General features: G+C 34.3%; 2 protein-coding genes across 5 annotated transcripts in view; one reads left to right on the forward strand and one right to left on the reverse strand.

Annotated features, from left to right (window-relative positions):
- bru1 (bruno 1) overlaps positions 1–23,757 on the reverse strand; it is a 618,688-nt gene that overhangs the window by 545,467 nt on the left and 49,464 nt on the right. The gene's annotated exons all lie outside the window — the stretch shown is intronic.
- On the forward strand, positions 11,074–12,661 carry LOC142226770 (uncharacterized). Its single transcript, XM_075296973.1, has one exon. The coding sequence runs from the start codon at positions 11,446–11,448 to the stop codon at positions 12,163–12,165; it is 720 nt and encodes a 239-aa protein (XP_075153088.1). The 5' UTR covers positions 11,074–11,445; the 3' UTR covers positions 12,166–12,661.

The following is a 23,757-nucleotide window of genomic DNA, read 5'->3' on the forward strand; positions in this document are numbered from 1 at the left end:
GTACCCTTCCTCCAAATTTTTTAAATAATGTTCTGTATTCAAGTAGTTGTAGTAGTTCTTGTGAATTTTAAGTGTGGTTTGTCAAGGAAATGTATCCTCTCCTCAACATATCTGAAAATTAAGCACTATATTATAATAACCTACAAAGAATTACTTTATCCCATCCAATAAATTGCTGGCAGAAGCCTGTGCAAAAATCATAAAATTATGTACCGAGTTCCCATTTACGGACAACCATTTAATTTCAATTTAAGAAAAAAAAACGGACAAAAGTGAACCCTCTCACCACCCACCTTGGCTCCACTCCGACCTGATATCGAACTATTACGTACCCTATATTAATCTCACAACTACTCAAAGGTCCCTATAAATTCTATCGAAGTAAATCGACAAAGTTTATTCAAATTTTCCCCTTCCCCCACCAGATATCGAAAAATCATATACTAATTTAAAAATCATGTATAAATTTAATCACCTCCTCCCACGTTCCCTGTAAATTTCAAGTAGATCGGAGATGTTCAAATTTTGCTCTATTGTTTTAAAGGGACGTCACTTTCCCCGATACAATATCGACAAACACTGTAGTGAATAGCACCCCTAACCTTCCCTGAAAATTATTGAAACTTTCGTTCAAGGTTGGGGCAAGGAAGGTTGCCTCTTCGTTCATAACCTTCCCCCACTGCCTTTGTAAATTTCAAGAAAACTTAAGAATTTTTTTTTTGAAGTTTTAGAGGAGGACCTCCTCCCCGACCAAATATCGAAAAGTGATGTAGCGTATCTTTTGTAAACGTCCCAGAAAATGTCAAGCAAATTATAAGCCTAAAGAGGCGGGCTCTCTTCCGACCAAATATCACAAAATCAGGTATTAACTATTAATATCGTAACCTCTCTCTCCCCAGTCCTCTGTAAATTTCAAGTAACTCGGTAAAGTTTAATTATTTTTCTGTATGTACTTAAGAGAAGCGGATGTCTCCTTATGCCCTTTTATTTTTATTAAAAAATCAGGAACCTGATATAAATTTCATAACATCACCCATTTTTTCCGTAAAATCTCAGACGGGGGAGTTTAGTTTTGTTTTCACTGTACATTAAAAAAAAAAAAGTCGGGCAAAGTGGTGGTCCCCTCCCCGACCATATATCGAAAACTAATGTAGCGGATTTTTGTCTAGATGCCAACCCCAACATTCAATGAAAATTTCAAGCAAATCGCATAATTTTGTTCCAAGTTTAAAAAAGTAGGGCAAGGGGGAGGTCCCCCTCCTCGTCCACATATGAAACCATCAGGTACCCCATATTAATTCCATAACCTCACCGCATGTTCTCTGTAAATCTCAGATAATTTAGAGAATTTTAGTTTTTTCACTGTACTTTAAAAAAAGTCGAACAAAGGGGAAGTCCCCCTCCGCCACCAAATATCGAAATATAAAGTAGCGGATCTTTGTCTAGTTGCCAACCCCAACCATCAATGAAAATTTCAAGCAACTCTGTCAACTTTGGTCCAATTTTCAAAAAGTCCGACAAAGGGGAGGTCCCCCTCCGCGACCAGGTGTCAAAAAATGAGGTACCCCATTTTCACCACATGAACGCCCCCTACGATCTCTGAAAGTTTCAAGTAAATCGGTTCAGCCGTTTCGGAGCCAACTCGGAACATACAAACAAACAAACAAACAAATAAACAAACATAGATTGAATTTTATATATATAGATAAATAGATAAATAGGACTCTATGTTATTGTAAATGAAATCGTTTAACTAAACAATTGGTGTGAAAACATTACCATAATTATTTGTTTTTGAGTTCTTTTTTTTTTGCACTAAGAGGACAAAAGGCTTCTAAATTTTTTCAACTCATTTTTTCTCTGGACAAATTAATGGCGAGTTACTAACAGCACCGTATCATGTTTGCAATTGTCCTTACCACATAATATGAAATAAAAGCAGGACTTTGCTGTTGCTGTTGTTTTTTTTTTTGTCATTTTATTTGGCTCCTTTTTACTTTTAATACTCTAAAGTGACATTGCTGCCACAAGCAGTCACAAAACCAAACAACATGTCATGTTGCAACAGAGTAAACCAAAAACCCCACCTCCTTTAGAGTCATTTTAATTATATCGGTAATTATGAGAGAAAAAATTAGACTATATAATTATTTGTAGGGCGTTATATCGATGTCTACATTCCAAAGTGCGCTAAGTCTAAAAAGTTAGTTTTACAGGAAACAAGTTCAAAGTTTTGTTTTTTGAAATTTCTCAAAATCCGTATAAGATAGAAATTCCCTTATTTTCGGTCTTAACATCATATTTCTTATAATTTTAATTTTAGTATGTACGAACTCGAAATAGTGATAATAGATCATGGCTAAAAATAACTTAGATCACTTTAGACCGAACAAAGCTTTTTGACATTTTTGGACTGGACAAATTTTGACAGGATGCAATTCACATCAATCCGGAGTATAGTCATACTGACTACGTGGCAGGATACTGTGCCAGCGATAGCAGCAGCGGGTCGTCTGACTATGCGACTCCCCCGACATCTCCCGTACAACAATATACTCCGCCGCAGCATCTCACAACCAATATTGTGGTTCCAGTTCCGGATAGTGCATCGGTTTTTCAATTTAATTGCAACAGGCTCCGGGATAAGATTAGCGAGATCGTGGACTTTATGAATCGGAAAAGGATAAGGGTCGAGGCGACCCAGGAAACTAAGCTGAATTGCACCTGCAACCTACACCATTGTGATGGATACAATGTGCTTCGAAAGGATCGCACGAGAAGTGGAGGTGGTGGCCTGGCTTTCATATTACACCGTTCCGTGCAGTATAGACCTATCCCGCTTGTGCCAGACACTAGTGACCCCTATATGGAATGTATGGAGGTAGCAGTTAAGTCTGGGGCTGCCGAGATAGAGCTCTACAATGTGTATATACCGCCGGTTGGTAGCTGTGCCCCAGGTTATAGCCCAAACATTGAGTGGCTGTTGTGCGGGCATAACCGATTGGTTCTAGCAGACTTTAATGCCCACCATGAACTTTGGCATTCTCTCCTAGGTAATGACCAGAGAGGCATAGCTTTGGCAGAGCAGATAGATAACTCCACATTTTGCACGTTGAACGAAGAGGCCCCCACGAGGATTATGGGTGACTGAAGCAGTTCGCCAGATTTATCTTTAGCGTCGCCTGGTCTGATAAATGACGTCTCCTGGCAACCCGTAATTTCATTGGGATCGGACCACCTCCCCATAATTCTCACCATCAACCGACCCTCCGATTTCATAACCTCTGAACGCCGGACGTTTATTAATCAAAAGAAAGCCAACTGGGAAGGCTTCAGAGAATACACCGATCGCCGCTTCAGTGAGCTCCCGTCCCCCTCTCATGTTTATGTTGCCCAGAGGGCGTTCCGGGACATCATCAACGCAGCAGCTGCTCGCTTCATACTCGCTGGTCGAATTGCCCAAGTGAGGCCCAACTTCCCAGCCGAAGCGGCGGGACTCACAGACGAGCGTGATGAACGCCGTCGTGCTAACCCTGCTGATCCTAGAATCAGAGAACTAAATCTAGAGATTAGTAAGATAGTCGACGAGCACAAGCGGAACACTTGGTTAGAGCACCTGAAGCAATGTAACTTAGGCACAGGGACTGGTAAATTGTGGTCAACAGTTAGAGCCCTCTCGAACCCCGCTACAAGGGATGATGTGATTTCAGTCACCTTTGGCGACGTGACTGTGACTGATCCGAAGAGATGCGCCAAATACTTCAACCGACAGTTAGTCGAGCATCCCGAGAGTGAGAGAGCGAAAAGGAAAGCCACACGTCGCATACGTGGTCTCCGAGCCGACGACACACCACAATTTACTGCAGCCGAAGTTATCAGTGTCATCAACAGCGCGAAACCATCCAAGGCGCTGGGCCCCGACGGAATTTCAATGCTAATGTTGAAGCATCTGGGAATACTGGGAGTTGAGTACCTGACCAGACTCCTCAATTTGTCCTTAGAATCACTCATTATACCCGATATCTGGAAGATGGGAAGGGTGATTCCACTACTGAAACCAGGCAAAGATTCGAGTAAAGGTGAATCGTACAGACCGATATACCTTCTCTCGCCAGTAGCCAAGACACTTGAGGCACTACTCCTCCCTTGCCTTGTGGAGAATTTTCCAGCTGCCCACCATCAACATGGATTCCATAAGGTACACAGTACGACGACTGCCTTACATGCCATTTCGACACATATCAATAAGGGACTTAATCAGCCCAGGCCGTGTCATAGGACGGTCCTCGTGGCGCTTGACCTATCGAAAGCATTCGATACGGTCAACCATGCCAGATTATTTAAGGACATCGAGAATACGTCCCTACCGGCAGTGTGGACACCGCAGACTAGTGATACGCAGTGGAATAACATACAAACCTGTCAGAACGCTGCCCTTAGAACTGGGACTTGATGTCTCCGCAGCACATCCCTGGATCACCTTTATGTGGAGACAAAGATCATCCCTGTGCGAAGACACAACTACATGTTGTCAAACCAGTATCTCCTGGGTTGTTATCGCAGTAATCATCCAAACCACCATCTCATGGATGCACAACCACCACCCAGGAACGTAAGGGTTGATATACATCATCTAGAGCGCGAGATCCAGCGCTACAAAAGAGAACCTCTAGATCAAGCAGCGTTCCAAGCAGGTTTGAACAGGATTAATCAGGATACTGTAGCTGAAGCGGTGAGAAGCTACAAGGTTAATCCTGTTCTCGGAGTCCGTCCACCGCCCATAGCACCGGAGGAAAGAGACCTCCCACGGCAGACTAGGGTAGTTTTAGCCCAGTTAAGATCAGGCAAGTGCAGCCGCCTCAATTCCTATTTACCAGTGATTGATAGCAGCGTAGCTGACGTATGTCCAATTTGCAACCAAGGGCCACACGACACGCGTCATCTCTTCTCTTGCCCAGCTAAACCAACCCGACTTACCGCCAGGTCACTCTGGACGCACCCCACCTTAGTCGCAGAGTTCCTCGATCTGGCTACAAGCTGAAGTACCAAAGCGTATAACATAACAAGTATATACGGCCGTAAGTTCGGCCAGGCCGAAGCTTATGTACCCTCCATCATGGATTGCGTAGAAACTTTTTCGAAACACTACCATCCACAATCGAATTACTTAAGCAGCGGTAACGCTTGCCGATGGCAAGGTATCTTAAAACCTCTTAACACCATCTTCTAAATTGTATGTAAGTCCATACGTGGTATATATTAAATCAAAAAAGATCGATCCAATACGTATATAATTCAGTTTGACAAAGTAGACATAAAATTTTGACAAAATTTTCTACAGAAATAAAATTTTAACAAAATTTTCTATAGAAATAAAATTTTCACAAAATTATCTATAGAAATAAAAATTTTGACAAAATTTTCTAGAGAAAGAAAATTTTGACAAAAATTTCTACAGAAATAAAATTTTAACAAAATTTTCTATAGAAATAAACTTTTGACAAAATTTTCTATAGAAATAAAATCTTGGTAGATTATTTTTGGCTCGAGTGGCACCCATGATTATGAACCGAATAAAATTTGAACAAAATTTTCTATAGAAATAAAATTTTGACAAAAATTTCTATAGAAATAAAATTTTGACTATGATGAAAATTTTATTATGAACCGAATAAAATTTTAACAAAGTTTTCTCTAGAAATAAAATTTTGACAAAATTTTCTATAGAAATAAAATTTTGGTAGATTATTTTTGGCTCTAGTGGTAACCATGATTATGAACCGATATGGACCAATTTTTGTGTGATTGGACCAATTTTGGTATGGTTGTTAGAGATCATATACTACCACCACGTTCCTAATTTAAACCGGATGGGGTGAATTTTGCTCCTCCAAGAGGCTCCGGAGGTCAAATCTGGAGAACGTTTTATATGGGGGCTATATATAATTTTGGACCGATATGGACCAATTCTGGCACGGTTGTTAAAGATAATATACTAACACCATGTTCCAAATTACAACCGGATTGGATGAAATTTGCTTCTCTTGGAGACTTCGCAAGCCAAATCTGGGGATCGGTTTATATGGGGGCTATATATAATTATGAACCGATGTGGACCAATTTTCGCACGGTTGTTAGAGACCATATACCAACATCATGTACCAAATTTCAGCCGGATCGGATGAAATTTGCTTCTCTTTGAGGCTCCGCAAGCCAAATCTGGGGGTCGGTTTATATGGGGGCTATATATAATTATGGACCGATGTGGACCAATTTTTGCGTGATTATTAGAGACCATATACCAACACCATGTACCAAATTTCGGCCGGATCGGATGAAATATGCTTCTCTTAAAGGCTCCACAAGCCAAATCTGGGGGTCGGTTTATATGTGGGCTATATATAATTATGGACCGATGTGGACCAATTTTTGCATGATTGTTAGAGACCATATACCAACACCATATACCAAATTTCAGCCGGATCGGATGAAATATGCTTCTCTTAGAGGCTCCACAAGCCAAATCTGGGGATCGGTTTATATGGGGGCTATATATAATTAAGGACCGATATGGACCAATTTTTGCATGGTTATTAGAGACCATATATCAACATCATGTACCAAATTTCAGCCGGATCGGATGAAATTTGCTTCTACTTTAGGCTCCGCAAGCCAAATCTGGAGATCGGTTTATATGGGGGCTATATATAATTATGGACCGATGTGGACCAATTTTTTCATGGTTGTTAGAGACCATATACCAACACCATATACCAAATTTCAGCCGGATCGGATGAAATATGCTTCTGTTAGAGGCTCCACAAGCCAAATCTGAGGGTCCCTTTATATGGGGGCTATACGTAAAAGTGGACCGATATGGCCCATTTTCAATACCATTCGACCTACATCGATAACAACTACTTGTGCCAAGTTTCAAGTCGATAGCTTGTTTCGTTCGGAAGTTAGCGTGATTTCAACAGACGGACGGACGGACGGACGGACATACTTAGATCGAGTCAGAATTTCACCACGACCCAGAATATATATACTTTATGGGGTCTTATTTCGATGAGTTACAAACGGAATGACAAAGTTAATATACCTTCATCCTATGATGGAGGCTATAAAAATGGATGAAATCGCAATAAACTGTTACAACAACAACAACAACCAATTATCAGAATAAATTCAGGCCGTTCATTAAATCCAACAATAAATATTTTTTTTTATAGAAAGTTTTGTCAAAATTTTATTTCCATAGAAAATTTTCTCAAAATGTTATTGCTATTTGATTTCTATTGAAATTTTGTAAAAATTTTATTTCTATAGAAAATTTTGCCAAAATTATATTATAGAAAATTTTATCAATATTTAATTATAGAAAATTTTGTCAAAATTTTATTTCATAAAGAACATTTTGTAAAAATTCTATTTCTATAGAAAATTTTGTAAAATTTTTATTTTTATAGAAAATTTTGTCAAAATTTTATATCATATAGAAAATTTTGTAAAAAAAATATTTCTATAGAAAATATTGTAAAAATTTATAGTCAAAATGCAAAATGCCAGCATTTATTAATATGTCCTTCTTCATTAATTTCGGAGAATTTTTCAGAGTTATAAAAGTCAAAGTGATCTTAGTCAAACAAAATTTTCATTCATGTACAGATAGCCAATTTTAAGTCGAATCACTTAACTATAAGGACAAAACGACTTCATTGAAAAATTTATCGAATTTTGGACAAGGCCGAAACTGTATATCAATGAAATGCGTCTTCTCAAAATTCGTATTCGTATTTTAAGGACATGAAATCTCTGGCCACATGAACCTATTGTTTGTTATCATAGTAACGAAGAATGGTATGAAAACCAAATATCATAAAACAAAATTTTCCCAAAAAAAAATCTTCCTTTTATTTGTTTGTTGTTTGTTGTTTTTCATTTAGGCAATAAAATCTGTGTTGCAATAATTAAAAGCTAAATTGAAATAATTTTTATAGCACACAAGCAAAAACAACATTTTTTTGACAGATTGCAGCAATTAAACTGCTACGGTTCCAGTAAGTCCCTTTGATTTTCATTACATTTGTTGGGATTTTTAAAAGACATGGAAAAAATCTAGGATTCCTTTTTTTGTGATTTTATGGTGATGTCTTTTATGCCATAAAATATTTTGTTTTAGATGAAAAAAAAGAAAAATCCAATAAAAATTGAAATAAAAATAAAAATGAAAAACAATTTGAAAACAAAGGCATTCACTTCTTCTCCCCATTTTCTTCATTTTATTCAGGCAATTCACTACTACCACAATAACGATACAAAGAAACAAACAACAGCAGCAACACAAAAAGGCATTTAGTGGAGAGAGAAAAATAACAACAAAAATGTCATAGACCAAAGAAAACAGTCACGTTTTTCAATTAAAATGTTTTTGTTTTTTTTTTTTCTTCTTTGAACATTTCATACTTTTATGTCTTCTATATTGCTTAGCCTCTCTTGTTCTACTAGGATTGTCCTGAACACTGTGGGAAATGGATATGACATTAGGAAATTTTTATGGAAAAAAGTGTTATTTGGAATATCCTGGTATTTAGGTAAATGCCACTCTTCAAGCTTTTATTTTTTGACATTTGCACATAGCACTACTCCACTACTAATTTAAGTTTTACCAATGATTGATTTAAGTTTTTCCAATGTAAGGAAATAATTAAATATCACTACAAAAGTGGTGAAAATCCAAGTCACAAAATTCACTAAATAAATTTCTGAAATCTTCCAGTCACAGATCTGGAATTCATTCGAAAGATAACGCTGGTTGATATACCTTGAGTACAATAGGTGCCCCGCAAAAAAATTTGGAAGTTCTTCTAAAGGCACAACTTAAAAGCAATTCCAAAAATGTTCTCCCAAAGATGTTCTTTATTTTAACTGTACAGGAAATTCATTTGAGTCATTTTTTATAACTGGCTTTTTCATAATTTTAATGACAAATTTAAAATTTTTTTTTGTTTCAAGCGTGTTAAAAGCAGATTAAGATTTAATAAAATGATAAAAATTATTTAAATTTTGCCGAAAAAAAATGTTAATTCCATTCAAGAAAACTTGCGAGTTTTTGAAAATATTTGATGTTAAACGTTCCAGACAAGCGTAAAAATGCATTAAACATCATAAAAAAAATTTAATTTATTTATTTGTCAAAATATAAAATATTCACATCAAAAATACTGAATTCGCATCACAACTTAAGAAGTGCTGCAAATTCAGTGCAACGGCTACTGAAATGGTGGATATCCGTCCTATGACTAGTCCATGTTAAATTCATCGCTTCTGCGCCCATTTTGCACCACTTCCGGTTCCGAAAAGAACATTTTCACTACTTTTTTGGCGACGCTTTTTTTTACCGCCCAGCAAAAAAAGAGCTTCCAAAAAAGTAGTTTGGATCCCCAATCTCTGATCCGGAAGTAGTGCAAACTTGGTTCATCTACAATGAATTTTACATGGGCTTGTTATAGGACTGAATTACTCCCTTTTTGGATCCTTTGCATTGCTTTAGAAGTTGTGCCCTGGAAGTTAATATGAATGAAGAAATTTAAAAAGCGAAAAAAATTTTTTTTCAACCAATTTCACTTTTTTTCATCCATATGTTTTATTACACAATTATTTTCCTATTATCTAATTTTTACAATTTGAAAAACTTTTTCGCTCCGACCAGGGGTTGAACCTTGGTTTGCTGGCACCATAACAGAACGCCTTAGCACACTCAGCCACAAACGCCATTGAACATAAAGCGTCGAAAGGTCAATTCAAATGTTTGTGATATGCTCGTAATACGACACCAAGGAATAACATTCTAATTGCTTCTCGAGATGTTCTTTATTAGTATGAACGAAAAAATAAGAAACGCAGGTTCAAATCTCACCAGCGGCAATTTTTTATCAAACATTAAAAAAAATATATTTTTTTATGTTATGCATCGTTTTTATTTTTTATTTTCGGCATATATTTTCCATTAAAAATCAACAACAAAAAAAAATAAATAAATAAAAATTCTCGTAAGTTGCAAAACCTTCTCAAAAGAACTTCCATGGAAGCGAAAGAGTCAAACGACACAGGTTAAAATCCCAGCGGGGTTTAAATTATTTTTTTTTATTATTATTTTTTACTATTTTAATTAATTTTCTATTTTTTTTTTTAGTTTTCAAATTTTTTTTTGTAAGATTTAATTGTCCAAAATTTGCACTTAAAATAGTCTGATTGCGTTATTTCTAATTCTTGTCCAAAAGGACTGCATCGGAAATTGAAAAAACTCGATGAGGATTCTGGGATGGGCTTTACAAGAAATGTTTGTGGAACAACTTCTAATTTTTTTTTTGCTGTATGGGCAATGTCGTAAAGTGCGCCCAATTTGGTATAGATTTAAATTTGCTCTCATATATATCTTTCACCCGATATTCACTTATATGACCACGGAGGCCAAAGTTTTACTCCAACTCAGGTGAATTTTTGCAAAGGAAATAAAAAATTTTATTTGCATAGAAAATTTTGTCAAAATTTTATTTCTATGGAAAATTTTGTCAAAATGTTATTTCGATAGAAAATTTTGTCAAAATTTTATTTCTATAAAAAATTTTGTCAAAATTTTATTTCTATTAAAAATTTTTTCAAAATTTTATTTCTATAGAAAATTTTGTCAACATTTTATTTCAATAGAAAATTCAATCAAAATTTTATTTCAATAGAAAATTCTGTCAAGATTTTACTTCAATAGAAAATTTTGTCAAAATTGTATTTCTATAGAAAATTTTATCAAAATTTTATTTCCTAAGACAATTTTCTTAAATTTTATTTCTGTAGAAAATTTTATCAAAACTTTATCCGAAATTTGGATTTAAATAACTAAATTATAACAGATACTTCGAATTAAAAATCTTTTCTAGATTTACCATGCCAGTCAAAATGACTGGTTTTACCTTTTATTTCATAAATATTTACTATGTATATTTATTTTTTTTTCGAAACTATTATATGACTTTTATAACAACAATTAAATACAAATAATTTGATAAGTTAATTTGATTTTGTGTTCATAACAAAAATTTTTTTTTTTGTTTTTGGTACTTATACCGAAACCAGTCATTTTGACCTGGTACACGTTTTTGTAGTTCTATGTGCAAATGCTTTATATTCTTCACTTTTAGGAAATTCCCTTGTTTGGAAAATGGCGTGTAAAGAAAAATGTTTGCACATCCCTGGTAAAATAGTATTGTTTGCACATCCCTGGTAAAATAGTATTTTTCAAATTTCATATTTTTCGGGGATCTCCCTATTTATTTTTTTATCAAGAATTTCGTAGGAAACTGTTATAAACCATTATTTATTCATTGAGTTCTGTTCTGTTCAGTAAGAAATAATTTTATTACTTTTGCTACATACAAATTGCTCATAATGGAAAAACGAAAAATTTTGAAATTGGAAGAAATACGAAATATACTTTCGGATCTATCAGACGTTGATGGTGGTGATAGCGAAAATGAGTTTTTGGGATTGGACAGTGATACGGATGATGATGGTAATCAAAGTGTTCATATTGAAAGCAGTGATAACGAGGAATTTGATGAAAATGTTGGAGGCGAATCGAGTGACGAAGAAGACAACATAAGACAACAGCATAATACGCAAAAACGAAGATGTATGCGGCTTTCCTCGAGTTCTGAAGAGGAAAACACACAAAATATGCAAATTGAAGTTTCTGCTGATGGAACAATTTGGAAAAAAATACAAGAAGGGGGTGCCGTTGGAAGGTTACCAAGTCATTGCATTTTCAAAGATTTACCTGGGCCTACAGCATATGCTAGAAGAAATATTATGGAAGAAGAGATGAGCAGTGCCTTCTTACTATTGATTGATCATCATATATTAGAACATATTAGAAATTGCACTGAAATAGAAGCCTCTCAAGTTTTAGGTAAGAAGTGGACCCTTTCGCAGGAAAAACTGAAGGCTTTTATTGGAATATTGTATGGCCGTGGTGCATACGAAGCAAAAGGTTTGAAATTATCATATTTATGGAACAAAAAGTGGGGTCCTGATTTTTTTCCCGAAAGTATGAGCAGGAATGACTTTACGGAAATTTTACGTTTTATTCGCTTTGATAAAAAAAAATGAGAGGAGTCAGCGCTTGCAAACGGATAAATTTGCGCTGGTATCAACTGTTTGGGATAAATTTATCGAGAATAGTCAAAACGCTTTCAAACCAGGAGCATTTATCACAGTAGATGAGCAACTGTTTCCAACGAAGGCTAGATGTCGATTTACCCAGTATATGCCAAACAAACCAGACAAATTTGGGATAAAATTCTGGCTGGCTTCTGATGTTGAAACGAAGTATGTTATAAATGGCTTTCCCTATTTAGGAAAAGACGAAACACGAAATGCGTCAACTCCTCTCAGTGAATTTGTTGTAACAAGACTACTAGAACCTTATATCATGAAAGGAAGGTGTGTGACAACCGACAATTTTTTTACCAGCCTCCCCCTGGCTTCAAAATTATTAGCTAAAAATACTGCATTGGTTGGTACAATACGTTGCAACAAACGGGAGCTTCCAAAAATTTGCAAAGAAAAAAAAGATGGTATGGAACGTTTTTCAACACATCTATATGAAACAAATGAATGCACACTTACTGTTTATAAGAGTAAGCCTAACAAAAAGGTTGTTTTATTGAGTACTAAACACAAAAGCGTCAAAATTGATACCAGTTCCAAGAAACTACCTGAAACTATATCTTTTTACAATAAAACCAAATTCGGTGTTGATGTAACTGATCAAATGGCAAGAAAGTATAGTGTGAAATCAGGATCCAGAAGGTGGCCACTTCAAGTATTTTTCAATATTTTAGATTTGGCCGGCATCAATTCCTGGATTTTGTATAGAAGTATAACAGGAAAGAATATTTCTAGGAAAGACTTTTTGTTTCGATTAGCTGAAGAGCTCACATCTGAATATAAGTCATCAAGCCAAGGGAGGGCAAGTGAAATTCGCCGTCCAGCAACCCAGAATCACCGGCCAGTACGTAAATGGTGCCAAATAGGACTTTGTAATAACAACAAGACAACTACAAATTGTGACATCTGTAAGAAATATGTGTGCGGAAAATGCGTGGAAAAAAAAGTTAGTATTTGTAAAGCATGTAAACATGATCATTCTGAATAAAACTGGAATATAATTGATGAGTTTTTATATTTTTATTTTTTATGGGGGTACGAACCTATGCCTCAAACTGAAACGGAAGTTATGCCCCAATTTTTTTTGACATTACTTATTTGCCCTGTGACATAAATTGATTTTTGGGATATAATTTCATATTTTTTGGGGCATATTTCATAAATTGTCATATACAGTCAAATTGACTGGTTTTGGTATAAATAGGTATGTAAATTTGTTGGTATATCTAGTGAATCTATTTCTATTCTATAATCTTTATTCGTGTAGAAAATTTTGCCAACATTTTAGTTCTATCTAAAATTTTATCAAAATTTTATTTCTATAGAAAATCTTGTTAAAATTTTATTTCTTTGGTATTTTTCTTGTCAAAAGTTGGTTTTTATAGAAAAATTTCTCCAAAAATGTATTTCTAATGAAACTTTTGTCAAACTTTTGTCAAAACTTAATTTCTATAGAAAATTCTGTCAAAATTTTATTTCTATAGAAAATTTTGTCAAAATTTTATTTCAATAGAAAATTTTGTCAAAATTTTATTTCTATAGAGAATTTGGTCAAAATTTTATTTCTATAGAAAATTTTGTCAAAATTTTATTACCATTGGAAATTTTGTCAAAATTTTATTTCAATAGAAAATTTTGTCAAAATTTTATTTACTAAGAAAATTTTTTTTAATTTTATTTCCTAAGACAATTTTTTTTAATTTTATTTCTGTAGAAAATTTTATCACAACTTTATCCGAAATTTGGATTTAAATAACCAAATTTTAACAGATACGTCGAATTCAAAATGTTTTCTTTATTCAAAACAAACTTTATTCCTGTAGAAAATTTTGTCAACATTTTAGTTTTATCTAAAATTTTGTCAAAATTTTATTTCTATAGAAAATCTTGTTAAAATTTTATTTCTTTGGTATTTTTCTTGTCAACAGTTGGTTTTTATAAAAAAATTTCTCCAAAAAGTTATTTCTATAGAAAATTTTGTCAAAATTTTATTTCTATAAAAAATTTTGTCAAAATTTTATTTCTATAGAAAATTTTGTCAAAATTTTATTTCTATAGAAAATTTTGTTAAAATTTTATTTCATCTAATTATACAATTATTATTCGAGCTTTTATGGACAGATATAGATTAAGGAACATGGTTAATAGAGCCATTGAAAAGAAAACGCCAGATACAAATCTATACACGCCTGGACTGTACATGTTTCGGTTCGGGCGAATGAACCTTTCCACAGCCTTTAGTATAGATCTGGCTGGGAGAGATAACTCAATTTTGGGCCCTTTATGCTAACTCCTTATGGAGAAAACATTTGGGAAATTTCCTCTTTCTCCATAAGGAGTTAGCATAAAGGGCCCAAAATTGAGTTATCTCTCCCAGCCAGATCTATACTAAAGGCTGTGGAAAGGTTCATTCGCCCGAACCGAAACATGTACAGTCCAGGCGTGTATAGATTTGTATCTGGCGTTTTCTTTTCAATGGCTCTATTAACCATGTTCCTTAATCTATATCTGTCCATAAAAGCTCGAATAATAATTGTATAATTAGATATAATGCATTTGGACGTCAATTGCCTGTTTCGGTATCAGGCTAACATGTAATATAATAAAATTTTATTTCTATAGAAAATTTTGTCACAATTTTATTTCAATAGAAAATTTTGTCAAAATTTTATTTCTATAGAGAATTTGGCCAAAATTTTATTTCTACAGAAAATTTTTATAAAAATTTATTTCTATAGAGAATTTTGTCAAAATTTTATTTCTACAGAAAACTTTGTCAAAATTTTATTTCTATAGAAAATTTTGTCATAATTTTATTTCTATAGAAAATTTTCCAAAAATGTATTTCTATAGAGAATTTTGCCAAAATTTTATTTCTATAGAAAATTTTGTCAAAATTTTATTTCAATAGAAAATTTTGTCATAATTTTATTTCAATAGAAAGTTTTGTCAAAATTTTATTTCTATAGAAATTTTTCTCAAAATGTTATTTCTATAGAAAATATTGTCAAAATTTTATTTCTATAGAAAAGATTGTCAAAATGTTATTTCTATAGAAAATTTTCCAAAAAATTAAAAAAAAATTAAATTTTAAATTTTATTTCTTTGTTTTTTTTATTTCTTAAAATACAGTTGGATGAATTCTACCAAAAGTGGTAGATTTTTTACTATTTGTTAGATTGGTAAAATTCTACCAAATATTTCTTTTCAAAAAGAGAAAAATTTCTATAGAAATAGAAAAATTTTTTCTATATAAATAAAATTATGAGAAAGTTGTCTATAGAAATAAAATGTTGGGAAAATTTTCTATAGGAATAAAACTTTGTCAAAATTTTATTTCTAGAGAAAATTATGTCTCAGTTTCACTTTTATATAAAATTTTGTTAAAATTTTATTTCTATAGAAAAGTTTGTCAAAATTTTATTTCTGTAGAAAGTTTTCTTAAAATTTTACTTCTATAGAACAATTTCTTAAAATTGTGTTTCTATAGAATATTTTCTGAAAATTTTATTTGTTTAGAAAATTTGTCCAAATTTTATTTTTATTAATATGTTTGTCACAATTTGGTGTCTATAGAAAATTTTCTCAATATTTTATTTCCATAGATAATTTTCTTAAAATTTTATTTCTATAGAAAATTTTCTCAAAATTTTATTTCTATAAAAATTTGACAAAATTGTATTACAATAAAATTTTTTAAGTCTAGAGATTTTGTGGACAAATGTTGTCCACATCGGTTCTAATTTACGTATGTGTATATGGGATTATAGTTCTTTATAGATTACACCCAACAATTTGAAGGGATTTAAGATGACATCGATAATGTATATCTACAAAGTGGTGCAGGGTATAATAGAGTCAGCCCTGTCTGACTTTAGACTTTTCTTGCATGATTTTATTGGGATTTTTTTTATTTTTGGGAAATATTATTAATTAATTTTTAATTTAATATTATTTTAAATATATACCTAAATGGTCCGATAAACAGTTAGATTGCAAGCAAGAACTATACCCTGTCAAGCATATATTTATTCACTCGAAAAATTGGTTTTCCTAAATTTTGAAAAAAATCGAAAAGTCGACTTTTATGATTACAGTACCTATAGTAGGAAAATTTATATAAACTAAAATTGTACATTTAGTGAACTTGTATTTATTGTTCAGAAGACAAAATTTGTTTCAAAATAAAAAAAAATATTTTTTTTCCTATGTGTGTGTATTGCACTGCAAACCTCTTTCATTTATCGTTGGTACGCTCTATATACTGAACTCTGTTTTTTTTTCATTTTTTTTTTATTTTTTTTTTATTTTTTTTTTATTTCAACTTCCCATTTTACAACATCATGTTTATGTATTTTTGGTTTACTCTTTCCACTTCTCCTGTTTCTAATTGTCCACAAGTCTGTCATAGCGTTTACATGAATGGTCGGTCATCTACATGTCCTTCGATTTCAGTTGGTGTTATGTGTTTGATTGTTTGTGTGTGAGTAAACTTAAAGGAAACTGAGACATCTTTGCTGCAGAAGGAGTGTAAACCAGGGGACAAACTACGACAGACAGGGTCAACATCAGTCTGTTGTAGTGCTCTGTTATATTGCGATGGGAGCGGGGAGAGATGGTGTTGTTGTTAAATGTCGTTTTGAAAATCTCGGCACAAATGTCGATTTTCTTCACCGAAGCTGTCACAAAATGTTTTCTTGTTTTGTTTGTGAATGAGAAAAGAAAAGCACCATTGTACCACATGGCGTATACGTGCTTTGTATATTTGTTTGAAATTTAAAGACATGGCTACAAAAACGAAAATGAAAAAAGAACTAAATTTCTTGTAGTTGCTGGGTCTTCAATGAATGACAATATATGAAAATCTTTATATGAGCCTATGGAAAATTTTATGTTTTCGTAAATAAATATTAGAAATAAAACAAAAAATATTTTTTTTTCATGAATATTTTGAAGAGATAAATGCTTAAAGTATTTAGGGAAATTCCTTAAATTCAAAATAAGGTTTTTTTAATACCAGGAGTGGGATGGAGAAATATTGCTGGTACATTAGGTTGAGTACAAAGAAAATGGTTACATTTTAAAAATATGAACAATAAACATTATTTTTAAATCTATTTTCTATTTAAATTAAAAAAATAAAAATAACAAGTATTTAAGATGGCTTCAATTTTTTTTATATACATAAACGCCAGGACGAATCTTATATACCCTCAACCATGCCCGCCTTGCATACACAGGGTCGTGGGTTCGAACCCTGTTTCGACCAAATACCTAAACGTTTTTCAGCGGTAGTTTCCTACCTCAGTAATGCTGGCTCCGATTATTGACCGATGTGGATCAATTTTTGCATGATTGTTAGAGACGATAAGAGTGGTTTCACTGCAATGTGGAACGCCGTTCGGACTCGGCTATAAAAAGGAGGTCCCTTGTCATTGAGTTTAATATAGAATCGGGCGGCACTCAGTGATAGGAGAGAAGTTTACCACAATGGACTGAATAGTCTAAGTGAGCCTGAAATAACGGGCTACAACCTAACCCAACCTAACCTATGGTTGTGTACAATGTCTCAGCAAAAAATTTTGGAAATTCTGTCTAAGTCATTACTTTTAAAGTACATCTAAAAATTCTAGTCTGCTGATGGTCTAAATTTTCACTTCACAAGATGTTATTTGCTTTCCATAGATTTCGCTATAACTTATATTTTTCTAAATTTTAATGAATATAAAACACAATAAGGACAGATAAAACAATGGAAACTTCCAAAAAATATATGAAAAGCATAACGATTCATCGGTAGAAGGGGAATTTTTCGAAAAAATAAGAAAAGTTTTATTTTTTATGTTTTCATTTCTATAATTAAAACACCACGTCCATTTCAAAAGGCTACTATGGAGCTAAAAATTAAACTACATTACAAAAAAAAAAAAAAAAATAAGGAAGTAAGTTCGGCCAGGCCGAAGCTTTTGTACCCTCCACCATGGATTGCGTAGAAACTTCTACGAAAGACTGTCATCCACAATCGAATTACTTGGGTTGTGGTATCTTAAAACTTCTTAACATCGTTTTCTAAATTGTGAGTTAGTCCATACGTGGTATATTACGAATCGATATGGACTTTTTGCAAGATACGTAGAGAGCCAGAATTGAAATATGGGGGTCGCTTATATGTGGGCTATATAGAATTATGAACTTGATATGGACCAATTTTTGTGTGATTGGGGATCGATTTATCTGAGGGCTATATATAACTATAGACCGATATGGACCTAGTTAGGCATGGTTGTTAACGGCCATATACTAGCACAATGTACCAAATTTCAACTGACTCGGATGAAATTTGCTCCTCCAAGAGGCTCCAAAACCAAATCTCGGGATCGGTTTATATGGGGCTATATATGGTTATGGACTGATATGGACCACTTTTGGCATGGTTATTAAATATCATATAAGATTACCACGTACCAAATTTCAAGCAGATCGGATGAATTTTGCTTCTCCAAAAGGCACCGGAGGTCGAATCTGGGGATCGGTTTATATGGGAGCTATATATAATTATGGGCTGATAGGAACCAATTCCTGCATGGTTATTGGATACCATATACTAACATCACGTACCAAATTTCAACCGAATGGGAAGAATTTTGCTCTTCCAAGGGGCTCTGGAGGTCAAATCTGGGAGCCTATATATAATTATGGACGGATTTCGAACAATGTTTGCATGGGTACTTGAGGCCATATATTAACACCATGTACCACATATCAACTGAATCAGATGAATTTTGTTCTTCCAAGAGGCTACGGAGGTCAAATCTGGTGATCGGTTTATATGGGGCCTATATATAATTATGCACCGAAGTGGACCAATTTTTGCATGGTAATTAGAGACCATATACTTACACCATGTTCCAAATTTCAGTGGGATGGGACGAAATTTGCTTCTCTTAGAGGCTCCGCAAGCCAAATCGGGGGATCGGTTTATATGGGGGCTATATATAATTATGGACCGATGTGGACCAATTTTTGCATGGTTGTTAGAGACCATATACTAACACCATGCACCAAATTTCAGCCGGGTCGGATGAAATTTGGTTGTCTTAGAGGCTCCGCAAGCCAAATCGGGGGATCGGTTTATATGGGGGCTATATATAATTATGGACCGATGTGGACCAATTTTTGCATGGTTGTTAGAGACCATATACTAACACCATGTACCAAATTTCAGCCGGATCGGATGAAATTTGCTTCTCTTAGAAGCTCCGCAAGCCACATAGGGGGATCGGTTTATATGGGGGCTATATATAATTATGGATCGATGTGGACCAATTTTTGCATGATTGTTAAAGACCATATACTAACACTATATACCAAGTTTCAGCCCGATCGGATGAAATTTGCTTCTCTTGGAGGCTCCGAAAGTCAAATCTGGGGATCGGTTTATATAGGGGCTATATATAATTATAAACCGATGTGGACCAATTTTTGCATGGTTGTTAGAGACCATATACTAACACCACGTACCAAATTTCAGCCAGATCGGATGAAATTTGCTTCACTTAGAGTCACAAGCCAAATCGGGGGATCGGTTTATATGGGGGCTATATATAATTATGGACCGATGCGGACCAATTTTTCATGGTTGTTAGAGACCATATACTAACACCATGTACCAAATTTCAGCCGGATCGGATGAAATTTGGTTCTCTTAGAGGCTCCGCAAGCCAAATCGGGGGATCGGTTTATATGGGGGCTATATATAATTATGGACCGATGTGGACCAGTTTTTTCATGGTTATTAGAGACCATATACTAACACCATGTACCAAATTTCAGCCGGATCGGATGAAATTTGGTTGTCTTAGAGGCTCCGCAAGCCAAATCGGGGAATCGGTTTATATGGGGGCTATATATAATTATGGACCGATGTGGACCAATTTTTGCATGGTTGTTAGAGACCATATACTAACATCATGTACAAAATTTCAGCTGGATCGGATGAAATTTGCTTCTCGTAGAGGGTCTGCAAGCCAAGTTTGGGGGTCCGTTTATATGGGGGCTATACGTAAAAGTGGACCGATATGGCCCATTTGCAATACCATCCGACCTACATCGATAACAACTACTTGTGCCAAGTTTCAAGTCGATAGCTTGTTGCCTTCGGAAGTTAGCGTGATTTCAACAGACGGACGGACGGATGGACGGACAGACGGACGCACGGACGGACAGACGGACGGACGGACAGACGGACGGACGGACATGCTCAGATCGACTCAGAATTTCACCATGACCCAGAATATATATAGTTTATGGGGTCTTAGAGCAATATTTCGATGTGTTACAAACGGAATGACAAAGTTAATATACCCCCATCCTATGGTGGAAGGTATAAAAATAGGGGAAACATTTAACATAAATCTGAATCAATTTTGAGGCAACTGCACAAACCTGTATTTATGATTTATCGGTCGATAGACATGTATGAGAAGGATAGGCAAATTGGAGTTATTCTTAAAAGTTTTCAATTTTGAAGTGTCGATTTTATAAGGAAAATGTGGATATTTTGGCCACTTATGCCCAAATCGGAAAACATATATATGGAAACTATATCGAAATCTGAACCGATGTCAACCAAATTTGACATATATAGTTACTACGTTAATTCTACTCAATGTGCAAAATCGGATTACAACTTTGACCTCTGTGGTAATATGACGAAAATAGGACGATAAATATATATTGGAGCTATATATAAATCTCAATCGTTTTAAACCAACCTTAGCAAGCATAGTTAGAATGATAATTCTACTCCCTGTTCAAAATTTCACGTAAATCAGACTACAACTTTGGCCTCTGTGGTCATATTAGTGTAAATCGGGCGAAAGATATATATGGGAGCTATATCTAAATGTGAACCAATGAAATTTGACACACTTGACTTCACTACTATTTGTACTCCTAGTGCAAAATTTACAAGCTGATTAGGGTAAAATTCTGGCTTCTGGGACCATATAAGTCCATATCGCGCGAAAGATATATATGGGAGCTATATGTAAATCTGAACCGATTTGAATCAAATTTAGCACACTTGGCTACAGTACTATTGTTATCCTTGAACAAAATTTAAACCAAATTGGAATAAAACTCTGGCTTCTGGGGCCATATAAGTCCATATCGGGCGAAAGATATATATGAGAGCTATATCTAAATCTGAACTGATTTCTTCCAAAATCAATAGGATTCTAGTCTGACCAAAAACAGCAACTTGTGCCAAATTTGAAGTCGGTTGGACTAAAACTGCGATCTAGACTTTGATCACAGTCGGACATGGCTAGATCAACTCTGGAACTGGCCCTGAGCTATATTACGAAACGAAACAACTCTACTGGCTAATAGGAACAAAATCCCAACTAAGAGTGGAAAACAAGCTAAACCTGAAACCTACTTAGACATATGGAATACAGCTGTGGGGTACAGCAAGTAACTCTAATATGGAAATATTGCCAGTTAAAAAACCCGAATTAATAATCTTTAATGTCCCATGGTAAAATTCCAACAAAACTATTCATGATGATCTTAAAATCCCAACTGTTAAGAAAGAAATTAGAAGTTTTTCTGAAACCTATTTTCAACTACTGAGCGACCGCAAAAACCCATCGGCTATGGATGACACTTTCGTGACCAGAAGACTAAAGCGACATCACATTTTAGATCTCCCCTTTTAAACTTAAAAGATAATTACTGAGTTATTTAAAAAAAAAAAAAAAAAACAAATTATCATTTGATGGAGCAAAACAAATTGGATTCAAGTAAACTGTTTTTGAATATATATATTAAATTAATATTTAAACAAAAATCCTAAAATCTTACCCAAAGCAAAACATTTTCGTAACTCTTAATTTTCCTTAATATTCTGCAATTATGAAAATTTATAAAACTAATAAAGACATTTAAATGCCTTAAATTTTATTTTCCCTATTAAAAGAAAACACATTTCAGTGCCTGACATGTAAATTAAATTACATCATTGTTGAAGACAGCTACTACAATTATCTTTATTGAATTTCACCCAAAAAAAAAAACGAACTCGTCGTCCTTGAAAACAAAATTAAATTTTATTGAATTTTGCCAAAAAATTGCCATACTTCTTTCGTTATCTATACCCAAATATTTAAAGACTAATTTATTTGCCAAGGCGTGAATAAGCCAAACGGAAACAAAAATAAACGAAAAAAAACTTCGTGGGTGATTTGAAACAAAACGAAAAAAATTACATGGAATTAACATTTCCCTAGACTTGGGCTAAAGCCATATTTTAAATGCCACATACGCACTCATGTTAGTGCAAATTTTTCGCGCTTAAAATTTTGCATGACGTCGCGCCACCAACAAAGCCAAATGCAATTATAATCGTATAACGGGTAACTTGAAAATGACCGTTATATTTTTTTGTTTTGTGCATGCGTTGTTTCTTTCTCCTTCGTTTTCTTTATGTGAATGACAAAGAGAAAGGGAAATGTTGAATTGTTAGGCTATGGCAGGCTAAAGGCATTTAAAATTTCCGTTCACCCAGGAGTCTCCTATCCACCTACACTAATGGCAAGGGGTAGTAGGAAGTATTTTATTTTTTTATACCCTACGCCACACTGTGGAACAGGGTATTATAAGTTAGTGCATATGTTTGTAACACCCAGAAGGAGACGAGATAGACACATGGTGTCTTTGGCAATAATGCTCAGGGTTGGTCCCTGAGTCGATATAACCATGTCCGTCTGTCCGTCTGTTGTCTGTCCGTCCGTCCGTCTGTCTGTGAACACATTTTTGTGATCAAAGTATAGGTCGCAATTTAAGTCCAATCGCCTTCAAATTTGGCACATGTTCCTAATTTGGGCACATGTTCCTATTGATTTTGGAAGAAATCGGTTCAGATTTAGATATAGCTCCCATATATATCTTTCGCCCGATATGCACTAATATGGACCCAGCAGCCAGAGTTTTATACCGATTTGCTTAAAATTTTGTACAAACATAACACTTAGTCGTATAGTCAAGTGTGCAAAATTTGATTGAAATCGGTTCAGATTTAGATATAGCTCCCATATATATCTTTCGCCCGATATGGACTTATATGGCCCCAGAAGCCAGATTTTTGGCCGAATTTGGTTGAAATTTTTCACTAGGAGTACAATTAGTAGTATAGTCAAGTGTGCAAAATTTGATTTTAATCGGTTAAGATTTAGATATAGCTCCCATATATATCTTTCGCCCGATATGGACTAATATGGTCCTACAAGCCAGAGTTTTGACCCAATTTGGTTGAAATTTTGCACAGGGAGTAAATTTAGCATTGTAGCTATGCGTGCCAAATTTGGTTGAAATCGATTCAGATTTAGATATAGCTCCCATATATATCTTTCGCCCGATATGCACTTATATGGACCCAGAAGCCAGAGTTTTATCCCGATTAGCTGGAAATTTTGCACAAGAAGTACAATTAGTAATATAGTCATGTGTGCCAAATTTGATTGAAATCGG

This window comes from Haematobia irritans, chromosome 2 (genome assembly GCF_050003625.1).
Source record: "Haematobia irritans isolate KBUSLIRL chromosome 2, ASM5000362v1, whole genome shotgun sequence".
NCBI classification, from domain to species: domain Eukaryota; kingdom Metazoa; phylum Arthropoda; class Insecta; order Diptera; family Muscidae; genus Haematobia; species Haematobia irritans.

Bases quoted from the DNA above. Each gene is read 5' to 3' on its own strand.
- LOC142226770 (XM_075296973.1), top strand. From the start codon at position 11,446: ATGGAAAAACGAAAAATTTTGAAATTGGAAGAAATACGAAATATACTT.